Source organism: Sceloporus undulatus, chromosome 3 (assembly GCF_019175285.1).
Source record: "Sceloporus undulatus isolate JIND9_A2432 ecotype Alabama chromosome 3, SceUnd_v1.1, whole genome shotgun sequence".
In the NCBI taxonomy this organism is placed as follows: Eukaryota; Metazoa; Chordata; class Lepidosauria; order Squamata; family Phrynosomatidae; genus Sceloporus; species Sceloporus undulatus.
In genome coordinates, this window is record NC_056524.1 from 112616977 (window position 1) to 112642549 (window position 25573).

At 39.5% G+C, this 25573-nt stretch overlaps 1 protein-coding gene across 6 annotated transcripts in view; it reads left to right on the top strand.

Moving 5' to 3' along the window:
* NALCN (sodium leak channel, non-selective) overlaps positions 1–25573 on the top strand; it is a 280042-nt gene that overhangs the window by 46556 nt on the left and 207913 nt on the right. For all 6 annotated transcript variants that reach the window (XM_042460454.1, XM_042460452.1, XM_042460455.1 and 3 more), the window contains 4 exons: positions 10683–10766; positions 11838–11977; positions 14014–14142; positions 20771–20925. In XM_042460454.1, coding sequence (XP_042316388.1) covers positions 10683–10766; positions 11838–11977; positions 14014–14142; positions 20771–20925 — 508 coding nt within the window. The remainder of the gene's footprint in view (positions 1–10682; positions 10767–11837; positions 11978–14013; positions 14143–20770; positions 20926–25573) is intronic.

Here is a 25573-nt window from a genome sequence, read left to right on the forward strand (position 1 = left end):
GTTTAGACTCACTGGGACTCAAATCCTTTGCAGCGGTGGAGGGTCAATTAAGATGGTCTGCCCCAGGAGGCTTATGGATCTGCATTGAATCCTGATGGCTCTTGGGGAATTTCCTGCTGCCTTGGCAGGTGATCCTATCGAAGCCCTGGCTGATCTCTGGAATAGGGCAGTGGACACAATTGCCTCTAAGCATCCCTCACACGAAGCAGAGCCAGATGTGCCCCTTGGTTTACCAGGGAGCTGATGGTGATGAAACGAGTGGGATGGAGGCTAGAGTGACAATGGCAGAAGACTCAGAGTGAATCCAATCAAATATGGGCTAGAACCCACTGGAAAGCCTATGCTGTGGCAGTGGTGGCAGCAAAGAAACTATACTTTTCTGCCACCATTGTGTCTGCACAGTGTCGTCCAGCAGAGCTGTTATGAGTTGTCAGAGGCCTCTTACATTTTGGCCCCCAAGAAGGAAACAAAGACTATTCAACAGCTCGCTGTGAGGAATTCGCAAGACACTTTGCAGACAAAATCGCTTGGATTTGCTCTGACATGGATGCTGTAGTTGAGACAGGTCCAGTGGATGTAATCATAGTGCCTGCTTGTCCCACATTATTGGACAAGTTTCAATTTGTGCAGCCTGAGGATGTGGATAGGATCCTTGGAGAAGCGAGGGCCACCATATGCATACTGGATCCTTGCCCTTACTGGCTTTTGAAATCAGCTAGAGGGGGACTGGCCAAGTAGGTAAAGGGAGTGGTGTATGCTTCACTGTCCGTCCTGCCTAAAGGAGACTGTGGTGGGGCCATTACTGAAAAAAACCTCCCTGGATCCCACCATTCTAGATAACTATCGGCCAGTCTCTAACATTCCATTCTTGGGCAAGGTTCTGGAGCGAGTGGTGGCCTCCCAGCTCCAGGGATACTAGATGAAATAGATTATCTAGATCCATTTCAATTTGGCTTCAGACCTGGCTATGGCCCAGACACAGCTTTGGTCGCTTTGGTGGATGACCTCCACAGGGAATTGGACAGAGGGAGTGTGTCCCTGTTGGTCCTGCTGGATCTCTCAGCGGCTTTTGATACCATCGACCATAGTATCCTTCTGAGCCGCCTTTCTGGGATGTGACTTGGGGGCACTGCTATGCAGTGGTTCTGGTGTTTTTTGGAAGGGTGGTCTCAGAAGGTGGTGTTGGGGGATTCCTGTTTCAGTATGCGGATGACACCCATCTCTATCTCTCCTTTCCATCTGACTCCAAGGAAGCCGTCTCTGTTCTGAACCAGTGTCTGCTGTCAGTAAAGCTTAATCCAGATAAGACAAAGGTGCTCCTGGTCAGTTGTAAGGCAGATCAGGGAACTGGGGCTGTGCCTAAGCTGGATGGGGTTACACTCCCCATGAAATCTCAGGTTTGCAGCTTGGATGCCCTCCTGGACTCCACTCTGAGCCTGGATGCCCAGGTTTCAGCAGTGGCCAGGGGTGCACTTGCACAATTAAAACTAGTGCACCAGCTGCACCCATTCCTTGAAACATCTGACCTGGCTACAGTGACACATGCTTTGGTTACATCCAGTTTGGATTACTGTAATACACTCTATGTGGGGCTGCCTTTGGAAACTATTTGGAAACTTCAGCGTGTCAAAAATTCTGCAGCTAGAACGCTGACCGGAGCCAGTTACAGGGAGTGTATAACTCCTGTATTGACACAGCTTCACTGCCTGCTGGTTCGCTTCCAAGCACAATTTAAAGTGCTAGTCATGACCTATAAAGCCCTGTATGGCTTAGGTCCAGACTATTTGAGAGACCGTATCTCTCCATACGAACCACCTAGAGCCCTAAGATCCTCAGGTCCTACCTCCATCCCAGGCTCGTTTGGCGAGGACATGATAGAGGGCCTTCTCAGTGGCTGCTCCCACCCTGTGGAACTCCCTTCCACAGGATACTAGGCTGGCCTTTTGCTGGCAAGCAAATATGTTTTTATTCCAGCAAGCTTTTTGAAATCATACAGGCCTGGTTTCATTGGGGGGATGGGGGGGTTGGCTTAGATTATTTTTAATATTGTATATTTTAAATGTTTTAAAATGTTTTATAGTTTTAATTGGATTATTTTAATTGTTTCTAAAGTGCTATTTTAATGTGGGAGAAAGGCGGGATAAATAAATAAATAAATAAATAAATACAAATTTTGCATTCTTTACCATTTGTGTAGAGATGATAGGATGTGGAGTTCTGTGTAGGGAATAGGAAGAATATGGGGTGTGAAATTAAATGCTTGATATATCCAAGAGGAAAAAAAATAGAAAACAGTAATGGGAGTTACAAGCCGGATTCCCCCTCCACCTTGCTTCTTAAGCTCTTTTTCAGATCCAGCTAACATTTTTGCAAGAGGTTTACACTCAGGTCATACAGACTAGAAACTGGATTCTACTGCATATAGAATGCATAAGTGGCCATAGTGAGTTTAAAACTGAAGCTTGCATCAGATAGACTGAATATCTTGCACGGAGATGTACAAATAACTAAACACTGCGTTCATTGCATGGCCATCATTATCTCAGTTGACTTTTGCTAACAGACTATTCATATTCCAGTTCTATAATTTGAAAGGAAAAAAAAAAAGAATGGTGGTGATGGGGAGAATATGTAAGCAGGATAGGGGAGATTTCTGCATGATAGTTCCTTTACCCTGCATGAGTTGCTAAAGCTGTTTCATTATTATTCATGGGCTCCTGTTCCATGAAGGTCAGGACTTGTGGTTACATAGAAACACTTGCAAATTAGATGGGACCCCCCCCCCCCACACACACACATATTTTCCCCCAGACCTGTTTTGCTTACTTTGCACAGATAGAACCTTTTTGTTGCTTCAAGGCAGAAACAAAATATTTCAAGATTTCAAGCAATCAGAAGAGATGGAGACATCAGTTTCATTATACTGACTTTGTCTGATGATCTCATGGCTGTTCAGAATTCCCCTTCTCCAGAGGTCCAGCACATGCTAAAGAATAAGATGCTGAATGCTAAGAAGGATCCACTAAGGGTTCATTAAATTTGCAAGTTTGCCCTAACTTTGATTTTAGGCTCCTTTCCCAGTTTTACCTGTTGGCAAGGGTTGCCAAACTCCCCATATATTTGGGTAAAAAGAGGTGCATTTTCTTTATTCTATGTCTTTCTTATACTGCATGAACCAGTCTTTCTGCAGAATATTATTCTATCATAGCAATTTGTTCATAACTGGTGGCTGCAATGGAAATGCATAATGAGCCAGAAGTACAATGTTACTTTATGTATCTTATTTATGCAAAATTAATATTTTTCACACAATGTGACATCAGGTCATTTCTAACGGATTGATTGCATTCGTGCACTGCTACTTATATGATCTCCAGTGTGAACCAAAGAACCAATTTGGATTTGGCATATAGCAGAGAGACATAGGAATTAATCCTGTGTTTGTATGTGCAGGGAAGTGTTTTGTGTAAAACTTTTCACACTGTGTGTCTGATGGTAAGTCTACTTGAACACCGTGCATAGATAAATTAATTGTAATGTGTGGTTGCCAATCACTCATGTGAAAAGGAGAGCAACAATGTTCAAAGGACCTTCCAAACAGAAATATGAGGAACATTCAGCCATTTACGCTCTACTGCAAAGTGACAAAGACTTTTTATCAGGCTAAAATTAAGGAATATTAGTTCTAGTGGCATCACTAGTGAAGTGCATTGGGTGTGGACTGCACCAGGTGATATCCTAAGGTGGGGTGATACCACTGCTCCCCAAACATCTGCCTTTTGACAAATATGGGATATAGAGTTCACCTGTGTTGCATGGGGTGAGTGGGCTGAGGCTCAGTGGGAAGAGAAAGGAGAGGTCCCAGGTTTAAAAAAATATAAAAAATTCAAATTTCAAAAATTAATTTGTGAATATTTTTAAAATATATATTTTAAAAAATCTTTAAAAACATCATATTTTACCAGATTTTCACTTTAAGCACATGAAATCATGTATATAGGCTATGCATATGATATTGTAATTTAAAGTTATAATTTTACTTGTGCTAGTTGCTTTATGTCACAACTATTGCCATTACATTCAGTAATATATGAGAATTATGATTTGGAGTACCATTAGTACAAAAACAACAACAACCATGACTAAAGATTCTGAATGGTTTGGAATGGGAAGAAGTCAATGGGGGGGGGGGGGGGTGATGCCACTGGTTGCTTAATGTGGGGGTCTGGTTGCAAAATCTAATCCTAATATAGAGATGAGCACAGGAATTGTATAAATTTGCCTGTAAATCGGATATAGTGCTATATTCAGGGAGACAAATGTGTGTGCTTTTAACTTAAAAGCACTCATTTTTCCTGTAAGAGCAAACTTGAACGATGGATGTAACTGAAATGGAACCAAGGCAGAACTACCAAGAAGCAATTGAGAGGTCTCAGTATGCTTGGGGAGATCCAGAAGTTTGCAAAACTACAAGAGATTTTTTTAAATGAAACTTAAAAGGGAACAGACAGTCCTGTGAGAATCATAAAATGATGAGTGTCAACTGGAAAAGAAACACTGAAACATGATGATAAGGAATGGCCTGACTGCTTTTTTTTTTAATATTCTTGAGACTGACAAGACACACTTGCACAGAAATATTTCTGTTTGGACTAGAAGTGTGCAACTCTGGTCCTTCAAGTGTTATTAGTCTCCAACTCTCATCAGACCTAGTGGCCTGTATGGAATTATCTAGTGCTAACTGATTGTGGGAGCTGTACTCTAAAAACACCTAGAGGACCATAGTTGCTGACACTCTGCTAGGAGTTCAGAACATTATACAGCATTGTTATGGACTATATTGGTGTGTGTATATTTTTGAATTTAGGGTACTATGTTTTCCTCTGCATACTACAAGATAATTTTTGCAGTGAGTGATTTTTTTAAAAAAAATATTTCTCAGTGGAAATTTCAGTTTATACAACATTCACAATGACAATATTTGTTTAGAAATGCCACTGCAATCAAGCTATTGGAGAATGTTTTGTTTTAGATTTAAATTGTTATGATTGCCTTTCTGCAGTAAAAGTTTTATTAGATTTCAGATTATCAAAACTGTGGTTACTGCTAATTCCCAGCATTCAAAATAAAGATTTAACTCTCAAAGAAAACACCCTGATAGAAATAACTGAAAACACAGTTTTTCTTTTCTTTTCTTTTACAAGTAGCCCTCATATTTACTTATATGGTGTAAAAATTCAAACAATTAGTATGACTGACTCTTGTGAGTGTGCATACAGTCCTCTCACTCCTTTCATAGTAGCAGCTAACAATCCAGGAACTTTGTGATTAACTGTAGGTTCTTGTCTTGTCAGTACCAGCACATGATGAAGGGCTTCAGAACAATCCAGGATATTATGCCAACTCCAACTCAGAGCTTTATATTCTGTTGTTGTTTTTTTCTCCCAAAGCTTGTTTGTAGTTTTCTAGTTTGGACAGTAAGTAGTGAAACTCTTCCACTAACTCCTATGTAGAGAGGAGTGAAGATGCAAAGTGTATAGTCAATGGCGGGATACAAACCGCCGCCGCCGCCGGTTAGTCTGCGGGGAGCCGGAGCCTCCACATGGCACGGCTCCCGTGCAGACCAAAAAAGAAGCTCCAAAATGGAGCTTCTTTTAGAGTCGCGTTTGCGACGTAGCAAGGCGCCAGGGGCGCACTCGCTACGTCACAAAGGACGTGACGCGTACGGACGCTCAGCGTCCGATATGCAAAGATGGCGCCGGCCATGTAGAAGGGCCGACACCATCTTGTATGGACGGACCCCGTATTAGGCCCAGGGGCGTCTAGAAGAGACGCCCCTTTTTTAAAATGGGACGTCCTCCGGACGTCCCAAATGCCGGTTTGTAACCGGCCATAGGTTCATATGATTGCTCAGTTTCATATAAAAGTATCTTAACATGTGTTGTATGCTGTCTTTTTCATAGTAAAATATCCTGGGGTCCTTGAGAGCAGATTTAAAATCATGGTACAGAGATTATGATAAATAGATCAAGAACATGCCATGAGAGCATGCGATTTCTTGTTCTCTCACCTATCACTGTGAATTTCTGCTTCTCTTCCCTGGTTAGTGTTAAAGATGGTACAATTTTACATTTATATTCATGCATTTTAACTCATAATATGAACTTAGGGATAGAGGGAAGCTGCTTTGCAAATCCTCCTTAAAAGGAGCCTTTCTTCTTACCAATGGCCTTAAAGGTCCATTTTACTGAGACAAGGGAGGAATAAGAAAGTTGAAAAGGCAAGAGAGACAATGGGAACCTGCAAACTTGCAGCATATCCCCAATTTCCTAACTATGGTTAGGAGATAGTTAATGTATATTCCCCAGTCCATAATGTATTTCCTCATTGTTTCCACATGTTGATTTTTTTTCTTTTTTCTTCTGGTTCCTTCCTCTCTCACAAAAGTGTTAAAAAGGAAGAATACTGTTTTTCTTGTTCACTGTCACTTTCCATTGTCTTAATGGCTCTGATCTTTAGAATTGCACAGTACAATCGATGTGCTGACAGAATCCAAGAAGCAAGTTATTTTAGCTTCTGCTCTGGATAAAGGCATTCGGTTTTCCCATTCTAGTTGGTGATCTGCTTCCTAATAGCAAGCAAGAAGAAACAAATCACAAAAGACTGGTTTTGAAGAAATTGTTTTCTCTCTCTTGATGAAACATACTAGCAAAATGTCTGCTATTTTGAGAGCACACATCTATTGCAAGAACATCTGGCAGCATACTCTACAGAAGCATATAGATTTCATTTTTGCAGATGCAACTGGATGTGAGTGAAGAGCAGATAACCAGGTGTCAAAGACAGTGGGCAGCAGGCAACCATACTGTAATATTGATCCCAATTGTTGGGATTTACTTTTCTTTGTGTGTGTGTATGTGTGTATGTGCCTTCACGTCAGTGTTACTTATGGCAGCCTCATGAATTCCATAGGGTTTTTTTAGGCAAGGAATACTCAGAGGTACTTCTGCCAATTCCTTCCTCTGAAATCTAAGCACCAGGAATTTGTTCGCAGTCTCCCATCTAACCACAACTGACCCTGTTTAGCTGGTGCCTTTAGGGTATTTAGGCCCTCAGCCTTTCTCTGTAGGGAGTGAATTGATCTTCACATAACTGAAGAGAAGAAGTAATACATTTAGCCCCTTGCCCCTCATAATTTCAGTCTTGATGCTGGAAGCAGATTCTTTCTGTCACACACACAGATACACATGTATGTGTACATACATCTCATGTAGGAAAATATTCTCACTTTATGTCAGTCTTCCTGGTGTGACATAGTGTTAACAATTTTTTATACATAACATGTCATAAGCATTTAACTCTAAAGAATGACTTTTTGGTTTTCAAACCATGTGCCATAATCTCATCAGTGATTCTTATCATTGTTGAGAAAATGGCATATTTTGAAGACTTAATGAACTGAAATGAACTTCCTTTTTAAAGAACTAGATTTTTAAAAAAATGCATTCCTTATTTTGAAAAGTTAGCCTACATTATTAAAATTACTTAGGCTGAAATAATGCCACAATGTCCATTGTATTTTGTACAGTATCCAGTTCAAGAAATATGTCAGGAAAACATTTGGCAGTGCAGGGCTACGGAATCTGCTTGGGGGCAAAAGAAAATTGCAGCAAAGGGTTAAAATCAGTAGGGAACTAAAGAATATTTGCAAATGTTCTTGTCCTCAATGAGAAGTGGCATTGACAGATCAAGGCATCCTATTGAGAAAATGGTCACCTGCAAATGAGTTGTAGGTTTTTGGGGGTTTTGTTGTGATTGTTGTTGTTGCATTTTGGAAATGTTTTGTGAAAATTCCATAATAGCAACATTTTGTGCAGAAAAAAAATTCTGTGTAAAATTTTTTGCACAAATAACCATTTGCAAATAGTCCCCAAATGAGCAAATAAAAACATTTTTTCAAAAGCCAACACAAACGCCTGTAATGTAACCTGTCTTTGTTCTTTTGTGCAAGAATGAAAGAAGTGAAGGTTTACATACCTAAAATTTAAACACTGATATTCAAGTACCTGAAAAATGCAATCCTCCAGATGTTGTTGGACTGCAGCTCCCATCAGCACTGGTTAGCATACTAAATGGTGAGGAATGGTAAGAGCTCTAGTCCTGCAACATGCAGGAGCACACTTTGTCTGTCCCTGATATATGAATGCTTAGGGGTAGAAGAAATTGACGTAGCTGTAGGCTGTGTTCCTGTGCTTCCCACATACAGATGTGTGGATATAGGCTCACTTCAGATATTTTGGTGAATGTGTGTAAGTTGGGCATGGAACCTGCTGCCATGCTAGTGATTCATCCCATCCCTTCTTGCATTCATTATGCCTACTCTGAAGTCTACAAAGGGCTATCATGATATTTATCCAACTTTCATGTGGCTTTTAATGTGGAAGAAGAATATGCACTCCCATTTGGAAACACTAATTAATAGCTAGACCATGATCAGGACTTAATTTATTCAGCTTAATTCAAATTTGGGCCTGAAACAGATGGGCAGATGGGGGCAGCTTCTGGCCACTCCGGGGACATAGCATTTATATGCATGCCCCCAGAGTGCCTGAAAGGTGCACCGGGGCTGCCTAAGTTGCCCCAAAATCAACTCCAAAAGTTGTGTCTTTTTTCCGCTCCTTGACATGGTCCATTTAGGACCATGGCAGGAGGCACTTTCAGGGCTGCAGCGTGTGTTTGGCGCAGCCCCAGGGCAATTTGGCTGGGATGCCTGTGGGTTTTGCCCCTTAATCAGTTTAAAGGGTGCATGCAGGACTTAGAAAGCTAAAAGTCATTTGCTCTGTGACTTTTTACAGCATCTGAAAAGTAAATCATGGCCTCAGAAGATGGGGGTGGGAGAGATTATTCTTGTATCACTAGTTAGGTTCTTAGGGAGAGCCTTTTAAGACTAATAAAAGAACAGTCCAGAATTTGAAAATATTCCATTCAGAACACCATGTAAATGTAAGTTTTCAAAAAGACTAGAAAATATTGCTTGCCACAACAAGACTTTAATGGTTTTCCTATTCATTGTGTTACATGTATTTATTTATTTATTTAATTGTTGATACCTTTCTCCTGGGGTGGGATCTGGGGAATTTCAATATAGGAATAAACAGATTAATTTGTTACAGATAACTGTTATCTGTAAATTCTTACTTCCAAGGTGTAAGCATGTATACCTTTAAATGGATGGAGTTCCCTAAAGTATTCACAGAAACACACACACACAGCGTGGGGGCTGTTCCCCGACTGCATTCTTTTGTACCCATATTTGGAAAGTTCTACTAATTTATCCTGAGTTAGCTTTAACACTTATTGAATTTCAGTAGCTGTTATAGTGCCCAAGTAAAGATAATTTTAACAACTTTTGTTTGCAGGCAGTTCCAATAATCATTCCCTTCAAATTACAATACACAAAGAATTCACTTTTCTTATCCACTTGTGAGTCAAATATACGTACGCTGAAAGACTTGCGGGGAACTCACGCATCCATATATAGTTCTGATGTGGACTATAATATAGAAGCCTGGCAAGTTATAGTTACATTGGCAATGTGAAACACACACATAAACTAAAGTCCATGTTCGAAGAGAGTGAGCAAGCTTAGATTTTCTACTTTCCAAAGATAACCTGTTGGTAAAAGCACAATCCTTAGCCTGCCATTTTTCTGTTTTGTATACCTATAGATTATCACAGTCTTTACTTGATTAGTAGAAAGGCAGTTTTATCATGATGCCAATAAATCCACTTCTTAAAAGTTACTTGCAGACATAGGAGTTTATCGCATTGGCTTTGCTCCCACGATAGACATGGGATGTAACTTTAAGAAGGCAGATCTTATCGCATTTCCCCCTTCACTGGGGAGCATGCAGCCCATTTGTGACCCGGACTTCTGCCACATCCTTTCAAGAACAGGAAAATCCTGTTCTTGAAAAGATGCAGGAGGAGCCTGGAGAAGCTTGGGTTGCAAATGGCAGTGATGGGGGAAATGCGATAAGATCTGCCTTCTTAAAGTTACATCCTATGTCTATCGCAGGAGCAAAATCAATGCGATAAACTCCATTTGCTTGTGTTCAGCTAAGAAATATACAGCTGTTAGGGACAAAATAGGGAAAGAGTAATATACAAAATAAATACATTCCTGTTAAATTATAGCTTTGTGGGATGGTATTCATGTAGCTACATGAACTATCAGTCTAGGAAAAACAAGATGGATGCCTATGTTCTTTTTCTACCTTTTGATTTATCCAGATGATTTTCTGCACTGCTTAGAAGTTCATTTTGTTCAATACAAGAAGGAGAAAGTGTATCTTACAGTTACTAGCTATTGACATCAAAGGCAAATAGTTACAAGTGTTATGAGCGGCTACTGGTTAGACATATTCATGGTATAGAGTGCATTGTATAAGCTTTTTTGAGGAAAAAATAAAAACAGGAGAGTCTTTGAAGTTGTTAAACTCACTGCAGTGTGTCTCAGATAAAGCATTTGTTGTCATGTCAGCAACTATTGACATAACATTTCAGATGCTATAATACTGTATTAGAAATACAATCTTTTAAAGAGTAACTTTGTTTAATAATGGATTTCCATAAAGCAATGTAAATACTTGAGATAATTCCATTTACATTTTTCTCCATAGGGGGATACCTCCTATGTGAAGGATCGCTGGTGTGTGTTCGATGGATTCATGGTTTTTTGTCTCTGGGTGTCATTAGTTTTACAGGTAATTATAATGTGTTATTATGAGAGCTGGAGTACAAGGCCTACTCTGGGCCAGATCTAAAGCCTAGTTTAAGTGGGAAAGCTCTCTTCCAGAAACAGCCAAGCTATATCTAGCAATGTTAGTCTTATTATTCAGTGATGAACAAAACAGGAAGATATCCCTATAGTCCCACATTCGAAGCAATGAATTTTCTGGAGTCAAACAGTGCTACCCAGAACCCATCTCCCTTAATTGTTCCATTTCAGTTCATTGGTTGCATAGCCAGAAGACTACGAAATTAAAATAAGGTTTAATTTAAATATGTATTCTACACGATCCTATTATATCTATCTCTATATACTATTACTTCCAGTCCTGAGATAATTTAATATTATTTCAAACTTAGATAAATCACTTTTTCAAACATTCTTAGGACACAGACTCTCTCTTTCTTTCCTCTCTCTCACTGAGGGGAAAAACGGAAGCGTTTACTAACCATTATCTGCAGTTGCAAGCCTGAATACTTCTTTATGTTTTTCCTCTCCAGTTAAGTCCTGCATCATTCCAGCCACTTTCAAATTGTATTATGTAGCTATATTTTCCCTTAAAGGATTTTCTCTGGGAATTAAAAAAAAAAGAGGAAAAATGGAAAGCCTAAAAACTAAAGACAATTCTGTCTGGACCTTCTGTAAATGTCTCTGAGTAAGACAGTTTTTGTTCATTAAAACTTAATCTGATATACCTGAAATTTTACTGTTTTTAGGTCACTGTATTGTTGTTTTGTTCTTTCTTTTTGGATTGTTTTAATTTACATTCTTTGAGTTTCTGATTTGCAAATTACTTAGTTTGTGCAATATTTGATGTTTCCAGATGAGTTATTTGAATTATAAAAACACTTCCTTAAGGTGTTTTCAAAGAAGTGAGGATATTAGCATTTATTTGAGAAAGTCCATTGAAAAAAGTTCAACACAGAAAATAATTGTCCTGGAAACTGTGTTGTTCTGCAGAAATTATAATAATTTTAAAGAGTAGCTTAAGGAATAATGATAGATCAGGACAGATCAGAGGGAAAAAGATTCCTTTTGTTCCTAGGTGTTTGAAATTGCCGATATAGTTGACCAGATGTCGCCTTGGGGAATGCTGAGGATCCCACGGCCACTTATTATGATTCGAGCATTCAGGATCTATTTCCGCTTTGAATTGCCAAGAACCAGGATAACTAACATTTTAAAGTAAGTTAATTCTTTACTGCTCTTTATAAGCATGATTGTTCAAGAATATATTAAATATATTGGACATGGTTGTACACGAATATATATTTCTCCTTAAATGTTTTTCATTAACCCATTTATATTAAGCCTATATTATGAAGTATGAAAAAATATAAGAAATGTCATAGGGTCAGTAAGTCGTTTGAAGCCTGCGTGTTTCTCTTTCCAGCCTGCAGACCATATTCTGAGGAAGGAAACAAAGGTTTCAGACAACTTAATGACTTGTTTAGGCCCAAGATGTCTTAACAAATTTGGAATATTAAAGAATGCAATGAATGTGGATGTTACTATAGATATGGATCAGGTAACATGTATCTTTCCAGTGGTCTCTCCTTGGATTGCAACTTTCACCAATCCTAACCCAGAATAGCCAGTGGTGAGGAATCATGGTAGATGCAATCTAGAAATTAATTGAGCATCCCAGTATAGATTAGAGATGGCCAGAGTTACTAAATAAACTTCCTTCCAATCCTTCTCTTTGTACAATACTCTTTTGAGAAGTTTATGTAAGATTATTAAAACATACAGTATACCTGGTGTATTATGTAGGAATGAAATAAAGTGTATCAAACAGATTTGCCAGTCTAGATGTGAGGTGGCAGTTCAGTGTGACACACTGAAGAATATCAAGGGTTTGCATGTCTGATAAAGCAGGTGCATGGAGGGGAACTGAATAATCCTAATAACTAGTTCTTATGTTTTTGAAACTTGAATACTGAAGCTTGACTGAGGCAAAGAGCATTTGAGCAGAGAAACTATGGGGAAGTAAACCACATACTATATGAGAGGGTAGAAACCTAGGAGTTTATCACACATCTTCAGTTCCACCATGCTCCCGTCACCCCAGTATCATCGATCTGTGACGGGAGCCTCCTGGTGGGATCGTGGATAATGATTTGATCCTTTATTTAAAAAGGGTTCTTTTTTAAACAATTACGAGAACGCTTCCATGATGAAAACGGAAGTGTGCTCCTTTAATAGAGCCATCCACAATCCCACCAGAGGCTCCCGTTTCAGATCGATGATGCTGGGGCAATGGGAGTATGGCGGAACTGAAGGTGTGTGATAAACTCCCTACACTCCTCACATGCCCATGAGCTTTTGCTATGAACATCATACCCCATTTTTTAAGTCCTCAAAAAATGCTCTGTGATTAGTCACATTTTTTCCATTTCCATTTATCTTCCTTTGGAGATTGTTTTTCAAGGGCTAAACCATAATGTGGTTTTTCCTTCTATCATGAGGCTCTCTTCTATTCTCCTAAATTCTAGGTGTGTTGGATTGCTGGCACTGAAAAAATACATTTGAACATTATTGTATAAATACTACAATTCTGTTGGGACACTGTAGACCTTGTCTGCTCTGGCCAGGATACTCCAGGGACAACCTGGAATATCCTGACCCAGAAACTGTCCTGTTCGGCCCCCATTACTTTGGCCTCCATTTCTGCGCTGTGGCAGCTATCTGCATGGGCATCCTAATGAGCCACATGGTGCATCCACCACTGCCATGGGTCACTTACCTTTGAGGTCAGAATGAGGTACCCAGTGATGGTCACATGCTGGGCAGCTCATTCTAACCTCAGAATGAGTGATCCATAGAAATCTGGGTCACACTGGCTAGCCCAGCAGGACACCCATTCAGACAACCAATGAAGCACAGAAATGAAGGGCTCCTGTTTTTCCTGGAAGATCCAGAGCAACAGGTAAGTTTTAAAAGTTCTTATTAACTTGGTTGTGCCCCAGTTCTGGTGCGGAATGTGCTGGACATAGTTTGGACTGCCTACACCATAACTGGGGTTTGGAATGTGCTTCATCTGAACAGGATGATGCCAGAATGTCGGGAGGGGGGGAACAGACCTTTTGGCCTGTAAAGACAAGGCTCTAGTCTTACTACACAGTGAGATCCTTATTATCAACTGTGGATGAACCTACCAGGCAGTGGAGTGAGGTGGCTTCCGGAATATATATTGTTTTTCTTTTCTTTTTTCTTTTTAGGCGTTCAGGAGAACAAATTTGGAGTGTTTCTATATTCCTTCTGTTCTTCCTCCTTTTGTATGGAATTCTGGGAGTTCAGATGTTTGGACCTTTCACATATCATTGTGTAACAAATGATACAAAGCCAGGGTAAGTCTAAATCAGTATTTCACAAATTTTGCCCCATTACGTTTTCTATTTAGGGGATGGGTGAGTAAATGTTTTAAAGTCAAGTGGCCACATTCTTCGCTGTGCCTCTCATGGGCAGAGATAATACAAAAGTGGGTGGGGCTACTTCAGACTCATTCATCTATGTGCATCCATGCACTCCATAGTACATATTCTCGCATTTGTTGTCTGTCTTTTTCCCTACCACACACAAACAAACAAAGGAAAGAGAATCCTACTTTACCAGTCTGGTTGGCTTTATGAGACTGATAAAATGGAGCACTCTTTCACCAGCCTAGCATGCCTCTGTACTGGCTGGGGGAACAGAGATAGACTGATCCACTTTGTTACCCCTGTAACTCATTGTGGTAGTGATGTGTCTTCCTCTGTCCTTCTTCTCAGCAGTTTCCTGCGAAGTTTGTGTATATGTGTGTGTGAAACCTTTCTTGCCTGTCATTTTCTTTCTTTACTGCTTGAGAGATAAGCAAGGAGTGGAGTAGAGGGAGCTCCATCTCTTACATTGGGCTCTAGACACCTTGGAAACAAGCAGTTCCTAACTGCGTTCCACTCTGGGAAGTGGTGGCTTTATAGAAGGGCAGGATGGGATGTCACTCAGGGCCTTGGTGGGTTGGCAACGACCAAAGCTAAACCAAAAGTGAAATCTAAACATTAATACTTTAGATCTAAACAAGAAATTCAAAGATAAAATGGAACGAGTTCCTCAAATAACACACAGATTCTTCTAGGACTTGACTTGAAAAATGGGCCTAAATATCCTAAAGGCGTCAGATCCCATCTGATCTTGGAAGCTAAGCAGCCTCAGCTCTGCTTAGTACTTGGATGAGAGACCAGCAATAGATTTCAGGTGCTGTGGTCTATATTTGAGAGGAAGGAACAGGCCAAACCACCTCTGAACATTCCTTGCCTAAGAAAATCCTGTTAAATTCACTGTGTTGCCATAAGTCAACAAACAGCTTGAAGGCACATGCAGACACACACACGTTTAGTGGGTTAGGGAAAAAACTGTCTCACAGGATTTATCAAATTTCTAGTTAACCCATTCCCCTTGACATCGATGGTAGGGAGGTTCTTTCTGCGTTCACAAACTGAGTCATCACGATCTGTGAAGAGGGGTGCTCTATAAGAAATGACTTCACAGGGACAACATCAGCATTGAATTGGCCTCTGAAAAAGCAAAGGATTATTTGTACAGTGGTGCCTCGGGTTACGAAAATAATTCGTTCCGCGGCCGCTTTCGTAACCCGAAAAGCCTTCGTAAGCCGAAAACCCATAGGCGCTAATGGGGAAAAAAGCCGCGGCTCCATTTAAAATAGCGCCGGAGTTTTTTCGTAACCCGAAAAAACTTTCGTAACCCGAAACAATAAATCCCTATGGGATTTTTTCGTATCCTGAAAAATTCGTAACCTGGGTATTTCGTATCCCGAGGTACCACTGTATATCTTTCCTCCAAATGAAATCAAATGTTTGTCTAGTAAGTGTGTGTTGTTTGCAGCCCTTGGGGTACATGAGACTTTTTTTTAAGGCTTTTAGCCCATACAGATTCCCCAGACCACCCTTTTTGGAATTTCTTTCTTTTTTTTAAAAAAAAGGTGAATGGAATCTTCTTTAGAATTCCAGAATTCACCAGAGGTGGCAGGGGACCCTTCAGTTGTTCAATATGTTTTAAAAACAAACAAGCAAACATTGTTTAGCAAAATCAGAAGTGGACTTTCAGATATTTCTGTTTTTATCTTGTCCAGTGATGGACAGCCTTAGAAAGATAGTAAAGTGCCACCTGGACGTACCACAGTTGCTTACCCCCACCATACTGGCCCAGAGGGGCAAGACATGCATAGAATTCAAATACTGTAGTACATACTGAGATTCATTACATTAATTCAACTCACAGACTTTTAGGACAGAAATATGCTGTTTTCACAGCATTTCTTTGTTCAGTGGCCAGATATAGACATTTTGTCACTGCTACTGTTAAGTAGTTGAAAGACAGAAATCTTTGTCAGGCTACTGCAATTATTCAGAGATCCTCTAGTAGACCCCAATCTATCTTCTACCCATGCCTGTATTACAATATGGTCGTCCCTCCTTATCCATGGAGTTTTTATCCATGGGTTCAAGCATACCTTGATTTTCCACTTTATATAAGGGACACTTTTTTGCTCTACTATTATATTTAATGGAACTTGAGCATCCATGCATTTTGGTATCCATGGGAGATCCTGGAACCAAATCCCAGCAGATAACAAGGTCCCACTGTATACCCTTGCTCTGTTAGGGTATGGTAAATTTCAACAACAGATCATTCACAGCTAAGTGTGAGAAACAGAAGATCAGCCAATCCTTCCCACACACATGTTATCATTGTTCAATCCTGTATGACTCAAAGTAGTCATAGAGATCTAGTAAGGCATCGTGGTTTGAGTGTTGGAATAGGACTCTTGAGAATATTGTTTGAATCCTCATTTGACAATGGAAACTCACTGGGTGACTTTGAGCAAGTCACATCCTCTCAACTTCAGAGGAAGGTAATACCAACCCCCGTCTGAACAAATCTTTCTAAGGCGGGTTACAGACTGCCTGTTTGGGGCGGGCTGCACCCACCCCTTTCCCCAGTGTATCGGGGCCTCAGTGGCTAGACCAGCAGCCGCTGAGGCCCCGATCCGCCGCTTTCCAGGCTGCGGGGAAGTGGCAAAAGGCCTGAAAAGGGGTGTCCCTGGGGCTTGAAGCCCCAAGGACACCCCACGGTGGCGGGGAGGAGGAGAAAGGGGCTGCTTGGCGGTCGTGACATAGCGATGGCGGCGGCCGTGTGGAACGGCTGCCGCCATTTTGTGCGCGCAGAGCACGCACTAGGGTTAGGGGGTGCAGAAGCGCCGGCCCTTTCTAACCCTAGTACACGTTTGTAACGGGCCAAAGAAAAGCACCTGATGAAAAATAATTGATGACCTTAAGATCACCATATGACTGGAAGGTGCAAAACAACAGCATGTAGTTTTGTGTGCAGATCTATGCTAGATGAGCCATATATAACGCCACACAGCCTCTGAAGCATCCCCCACATACACTATTCCATGTCTCATGCATAAAAACTCCGTGGATAAGGAGGGATGACCTGGTCCCCATAACCAGACACAAAATTATTGTATTAGTGTGTAGGTCTGATGGGGTCCTCCAAAGATCTCAATGCTAATGTAATTATTTTGCATGTGGCTACAAGGATGTTGCCAGATGCTTCACTGATCCTACCTACTCTCCATGAGTAGAGCCATGTGTGGAGAGGGATGGGGTTTCGAGTGCTGCAGAGCAAAGGAGGGAATAGCAACGTTCACAGCATATCCCTCAAAAAGGCGTACACATGCATAAGGGAAACTTACTTGTGTATATGCCATTAAAAGGATGTCAACCAGAGTGTGGAACAAACAATTGGCTATGATACTGATTGGCTGCATTCAACTTGGTTAGTAACACATCTCAGACAAGAGAAAGCCTTTACTCTAGCTTTCTCAAGTATCCTTTAAATACCATCTTGATACCAGCATTTCCCACTTGAGGCCTAAAAGTAAGTGAGAACAGGCCCTTCCAAATAAGAATTGTCAGGCACATCATGACAGAGTAAGTAGCCGCTCCTTGAACTTTAGAGCAAATACACTTTGATTTCCTAAATGTAACAAATGGTTACACTTCTGCCTATTCTTGTGCAGTGAGGTATGATAATGAATTTTAAAACAAACATAATAGACCATGTAAAAGTTTGAATATGTATGCCAATAAGATCAGTATAATTGAACCAACTGTTTAACAGTTAACAAGATTTTTCTTTTTCTTCTTTTAAATTGAATGCAGTATTTTCTACAGTATTTGTCCTAATTTATGTTTTTTTATCAGCTTCTTTCTCTTTCCCTTGAGATAATTCTGAATCCCTTTCTAGCCAGGCACTCTTCACACTCATTATCTTGTTGTTATAATCAGTTATCTAGCTATATTTCTTCTGAGGCAGTTGCTCCTTCAGCCTCAGCATTATTTTGGGGTTTCTTTCTCCCACACATCTTCTTTGTTGTTTAGTGAGTCTTCTCTCTGTGACATACTTTTATTTATTCAGTCTCTTGTTAATATTTGTATTAATGTACTTAGAGCCAGTGAAGACTATGGCATCTGGGATATAGCTTCAGATCTGCATTTTACAACACATTCTTGTATTTTGGGAATTAGCCCCACAGTTATCAGTGGGGTTTATTTTCATATAATTCTTTATAAGACTGGAACCATGATTATAAGGCCCACCAGACAGTGGTGCATATTTTTTTAAAAAAAGATGTGATCATTATTATAACATTTATATTTTATTCTTCCCCAGGGAGCTCAAGCCAGAAAATAAACCATCCATACCTTCTCCTCTTCTCACAACAGCAATATGATGTGAGGGAGGCGGGAAAGTGGGTAAGAAAATACTTGCAACTTTTCTCATTCTCAAAGAGAATGAGTGTTGCAATATATGAAGTCATCCTAGCAAGAAAGTGACAGACTGTTGCAAGATTTTTCACAATTTTGCCCCCCCCAAAAAAAAATTATTTAAAAAATAAAATTAAATGTTTTTGCATTAAAGAATAGAGTTTATGAACAAAGTAGTATATTTTGCAGGGGGAAAAATCACAGGTTTTGTGCAAAACTAGAGGGTTTTTTTTTTGTATGAATATTTTTTTCCCATTTATACAAAATGCAGAAATTAACCCAAATGCACAAAATTTGCATAATCTCTCCAGGCATGGGGCAAAAACTGTTGGAATGCTTTGTTCTTGTATGTAAGAATGAATTAGTGAACATTTATTTCCCTACTCTAATGTAGTGACTAGCCCAACATCATTTATGAGTTTAGATTTGAACCTGGGTCTCCTGAGTCTTTCCATAACACCCATTCACATTACCACAGTGGTTCTTCTACATACAGAACAAACCATTTTCCTACCACTCTTGTATAGTTATACATTTCTTATCACGTGCAGCATTTCTCTTCCCCTTCCCACACAGTAACCTGCAGGAACAAAATTCCTCTTTCTCCCCAAATATCAAAGCTATGGGTGACCTTCATCCATTGTTCTTTGTACTCTGTCTAGTTATGTGTACCACATTTTCACAAGGATAGTGACAAACTCAAGTGTGCCCAGAAAAGAATTTCTGGGAGACTGAGGAGTCCAGAAACCAGGTTCTGTGAGGAAAACTGGAAAGTAAGACAAGATAGTTTTCTTCAAATATATAAAGAACAGTGATGCAGGCAATGGAACAGATTTATTCTATGCTGCCTTGAGGCCCAGGTCTAGAACCAATAGGTGAAAAGGTCAAGAAGAGAGGAGAATTGAGTCCTCTGCCTTAGAGATTTGGAGGTATTTAAGTAGAGACTGAATGACAAACTATCAGGAAAGTTGTATCCTGCATGGAGTGGGATATGTGGGTGGTTGTTGGACTAGGTGACCTCCAAGCATTTCCAGCCATAAATTGATATGTAGTCTTGGGTGCATCATCATCATCATCATCATCATCATCATCATCATCATCATCATCGCAGCGAACACCACCATCACATTTTCTCTCAGTTTAACTCCTAACATGGTTTTCTGACACTAAAATGCCTTTGCTTCAAGCTTTGTTGATAGGGGAAAATACACACACAAAAAACAACAACAAAAGAAACAAGTGGGATTGATCCAAAGGAAAATGGACTGAGGCTATGAAATACACATCCAAGTCAATTAATTTTCTCTTCTGTTTTTATTTTAGTATTTACCTCTGCTTGTACAGCTAATTTGTGGCAATAACTGTATTTTCTCTCATTGTTCTTTGGTGTATTGCCTAACACTAAATCTCACTTTGCTGGAGGATAAGCTTTTCTGAACATTGCAAAGCTTTTCTTTATTCTCTTGAGCTCTTGCTCCTTTCAGAGAATAGAGATGTGTGAATTTGATAAAGAGGAGTTCACATTGTCCCCAGGATTTTAATGAAAATGGAGAGCCCAGTTCCCAAAGCTAATTCCTCAGAGAAGAGTAGCCGACTGCTCCTCACTTGGGAACTGTACTGTTAACCATCATTTCTCATTTATGGCCTGTCAGCTAATTTTTTCTGCCAGTTATGATATTTCTGTGCAGAACAGCTATTTGAATATTTAAGAAAAGAAGACTAGAACTACACAGATGGTACTGCAGAAACAAGATTCAGCATTATACTAGTTTTATAAACCTCTTGCACATTAATCAGTTTTAGTGTGGTTAACAGCTAAATCATAAGAATGTAAGACCTCCAAGAAGAATGTACATCTATGAATTTTCTGTCTATGACAAAATCAATATTACTACTTAAATGGGCAATTGTCAGGAAAACGTGTAAATAAGCATCCTTTTGAGAATACTAATACAGTTAAAAAAAATTAAAAGGCAGAGGGCAAGGACATTCTCATCCAGATCCAGATTTCCACTGTGGTTCAAGTTATACCTTCTGAAAATCCTCTTGAAACCGATACTTGTTTTTGCATGAGTAACTTTTATTGTAAGACTCTTATTCAAGTATTTAGTTGAAGTAATAGATTATCTTTTTTTCCCCTCAACAGAAACATAACCTGGAACAATTTGGCAATCCCAGACACACATTGTTCAAAAGCATCAGAAGAAGGTTACCAGTGTCCACCAGGTTTTGAATGTTTGGACCTTGAAGAATTGGGATTGAGCAGGCAAGAGCTGGGCTACAGTGGCTTTAACGAGATAGGTCTGTCTCTCTGATTAAAATCTGTTTTCAACAACTATTTGAAAATGCTTATAAAATATGTAGGAGAGACGCTTAACAGACAGTTTGCAAATGTACAGTGAAGGGGCACTAATGTGGTGACTGTTCTTGTCTTTGAGATTTCTTTTTCTCCCTCAGTGTTCAAATTGGAAATTGCTTTAGGGATACTGTATTGTCTATGTGATCTATCTATGCTATTCATTCCCCAGTATAGTAAGGACCATATTCTCTGTAATCTCAGTTATGTGCACTTTTTTTCCTGTTGTTCTCCTTGTTGACAAAGTACAGCCATGGAATCTAGGAGGAAAAAGACCTCTTAACTATTCTTCCCATACCTCCTCCCTACCCATATTTTATGCTAATTCCCTGAAAGCTGTTTCTCCATCTTGAAGGTAGAAAATATTGGTTTGCATTTCATAGATGTCATATTTGCTTTATGTCCATAAATATATGGACATAAGACTTTCCCTGTTAGATTCAGACCAAAGCCCATCTACCCCAGCATTCTGTTCCTACAATGCCCAGACTGTGCCTATTGGAAGCATTAAGCAGGACATCAGTACAATAGGACCTTATTGGTCATGTTGTCCACCAACTCTTATGCAGTGGCATACTGCTCTGTAGGCTTGTGTGACTTTCACAGGCCTGAACATTATTAGTCTGTGAGACATACTGTTAAAGAGCACATAAAGAAAAAAAATATGTTCATCAACAGGAGCCCGTGTGGTTAGAACAGTTATGCAGAGTCCCCAGTAGGAAGGCTCACATTACAGAAAAGCTTTTCACGTGCGACACAGTATGTATGTGAATTGAATGTGTGATTTTGCATATGTGAAGGTCTTTTTTTGGTGTTTGACCTGGGTTTCTTTGTTCCTCCTTTCAAATGTCTCACATTTTCTGCAGAGAGCATCCTTAAGAAATTAAGAACTGGCATTTCAGATTATGTTTCTTTTCATCTCTTTCCCATTTTCTGGCCTCATCAAGTCTTGTTTATTTCAACAGAACATGTGCCAACTGTTTTGATAGCTGTGTATTTTGTGGGCTAACTTTGGAGAAACATGACCTTGTGTTCCATTGATAAGAACCTAGTAATTGAATGGCCTAATTAGGTATATGATTTCATTTACATCGGCTTCCAGATTTTCAACAGGTGTCTGCAAAGGCCGAGAGATTAGAAAAGACCTTGAATGATAGCACAGAGGGAGAAAGAAAAATAATAGGTTAGGTGGGCATGACCGTGTAATTGCATTTTCAGCATAATTAAGTGTGTGATTGTGCATCTAAGGTTAGCTAATGTATTTGCACATGAAAGTAACTTTGCATCAGTGGACTACAGTAATGTGGTATTCTTTGCTCTGATTTTTTAAAAGTCTCATTTCTTCAGATATATAGGAGACAAAATTAAACAGATGCAGATTGCTACGTTTTCAGTTGGGATGTTCTTAAAATAGCTTCCCTCTATCAAGCTCCATTACTGATAATAGCCAGAGACACACATAGTGCTCAGTGCTAGATTGTACAGACTGATACTGCTATTTTTCTCTAGGTTGATGCATGTATGCATTCAGTGCACATACAGGGGTGGGGTGTGGAGTAGATTTTCACTAACCAGCAAAAACCCTTTCTGTAGAGGTTCCATCCCAAAGAATTACTAGTAGATTGTTCTTACAGGCTGAACACCATCCAGCCATGTAAGGACATCCAAGACCTTTTAAACAAGGACTCCTTGCTCTTTAGACCATCTCCTTTCCTCTCTCCTCCCCCTCCTCTTTGTGTGTGTGTGTGTGTGTGTGTGTGTGTGCATGCATATATATATATGTGTGTGTGTGAACACAGAAAACAACAACTCTTTTGAGCTGTCCCAAGGGGTAGCTTAAAATAATCATGCAATATTAGCAGATGGGAAGAATTAAGTGAGGAATTCCCTTTCAAAACAAAATGTCAAGGTATGAAAAGAAATTTCTTTGGAAAAAGGTGGAGAAAGAGGACAGGAGTGTATAAGATTACACAAACAGACTTGGAAATAAAAATCACCATTTCAGTCCAACTTACAATATTTTAACTACTTCAGTGAAATCTAGGTTTCAGAGCATCTTCATGTTGGAGGTGCTTTGTGAGTTTCTGCATGGCAGGTGGTTGGAGTGGATGGCCCTTGTGGTCTCTTCCAATTCTATGATTCATAATACCTCCCAAGGCATCTTTGCATTCCTGGTTGGTTCCAAGAGCCAAAATACTGAGCTGAGGATTTTCCTGTTTTGGAGAGAAACAATTCCACTGAACTGGCCTTTTGATGGTGATGGACTATTTTGTCTAATAGTGAAAGTAAGATACTGGTAAATTTGATATGTATTTAATTGTTGGGAAGCCACATGTTTTAATATTTGTAGTTTGAAAGGTTACTAGATGCCATGGATATAACTACAGGGGGTGGGGAATGAAGGCCATGCATAAAGTAAGAATTCTACCCCTCCATTGAAATTTTCATTCAGTTCCCACATTTTTAGCATTGTAGAGATTTAATACTTAAGTTGAACGTTTATAAACATAGTTTAAGCATCCAAAGAAGAGGGACTGGCAAAGTTACCAATGGAATAAAACACAGCAAATGTAAGAGTTCTAGCTGTGAATCATTTTCAGTGACTTGCTCTCTACCATGCTAGAAGGAAAATTTAATGTGGGAGTCAGAACTCTTATTGGAGTGCAACGCCCCATTTTACTACCCCCACAGCTACAACCCTGCTAGATGCAAGCATGCTATCCCTATGGCAACATCCCTGCTAGATGCTATGTTAAAGTGGGTCTCCTCTCAGGTACAAGAGGATAATTTATCTCTTGGTTTTTCAAGAGTACAGAGCTACAGATTTTTTAAATCTGTCACAAGGATATGTAATCTAGTGCTTTCTTGATGTTTTGGTTTGCATTTTCTATCAGCCCAGATAGTGAGGGTGGTGGTCTGTGACTATGGGAGTTACAATGGAAAACATCTGTAAAACAACTAGCTGCCTAGCTTTGGTTCCCAAATTTTGGTCCTCCAGGTGTTTTGAATTTCAGCTACCAGTAGCCCCAGCCAGCTTGGCCAACAGTCAGGAATTCTGGGAGCTGATGTCCAAAACTTCTGGAAGACCAAGGTTTCGGAATCACAGATCTATTAGATAAGCATTTCTGGACAAAATGTGATATGTGGAGGTACAGGTGACCACATTGGCTTGGACTGTTATTTCTTCTTCTCACTTTGGCTGATTCAACAGTTTAGATTCTATCTGAAAAAAGCAGAGTTGTGGTTACATCCAGACTAGTCTAATATCAGTTTAGTTTTGGTTGCATTTGTCACAATCCCACTGGCATTATGATAGCATTCTGACTCCTCTTGCTCTCCCTAGACAGAAATTCATATAGATTTTGTAATGCATTTTTGCTATAACAGTATTAGTTGTATACATTTTCCCAAATAAATGCATTTTAATACATTAGGTAAACTAAATTAATTTTTGATACATCTGAATTTTGTTCATGTAGATATTCCAAACGTACTCGTGGTTAAGTGTCTTGAAAAAGTACTGGTCTTTGAGACAAGAAGTGCTTTTTCCCACTGTCAGTCTTGTGAAGTATGAGATGAATTTTTTTTTATTTTTCCTTCTCTCTATACAATTGTTTTTAAAATTGGTATATAAACTACTATAAAATTCATCCATCAGAATGTTTATAGGGGCCAGGTGGTTATATTGTGCCAATTTTACATCAATGTCAGTGGTTGCCCGTTCTTTTCTGGACTCTCTTTATAATATAAGAATTAACCTTTAGAGCCAAAACAATTTGGGACCAGTTATTGGAACAATGGTCTACATCCATGTGAACCTGCCAGTGTGCTAAGATAGACCTCACAGGACCTCTAAATATGATGTTGTTAGTAACAGACAGAAGACACTGGATCTTTTTAGTGACGGCCCTAAACTGGTTGGTAAACATTCCTTTAGTCCACCAAGCTTTTTATTAATCTTACTGCTGGACACTATGTATTAGATTTTCATTAATCTTACCACTGGACACTAAATAAGATTTAGAATATGTGTGTTTGTGTGTGTATGTTCCAAATCTGATTTTTTAAAAATCATGTTCAATTCTCCATTTTAATATGATTACAGATGTTGGTTTGTGAGTGGAGGATAGGGAAACATGTTAAATATACAGCCGGTGAAGGGAAGAGAAATCATTGAGCAGTAGATTATAACCATCTAATTCAGATACCTATGTAGAGAAACCTGGGTTTAGGACTCCAACCTTCTGACATCTATACTGCAACCCCATCCTGATTTATTTAATCACATATTACCAACTCAAAAATGTTTATCATTCAGATGGATAAATCCCTCAAGGGCTTGTTTTTTCATAGTTGGTTTTATTTTTGATTGGAAAAATCCTGAAAGTTTAGGACTTTGATTTATACTGGGGGTAAGATAAAAGACTAATAATATAATCCTGTCAGTAGTTTAATATCTCCTGTTTTGTAACAGAAAATCTCTTCTTTGTCTCAACTGTCTGCCTTTTATTTTCCCTCAACTTTATCCTGTGGTGTACTTTGTTACACTGATACAGTCTCTTAATTATACCTAATTTATTGCATGCTGATCTA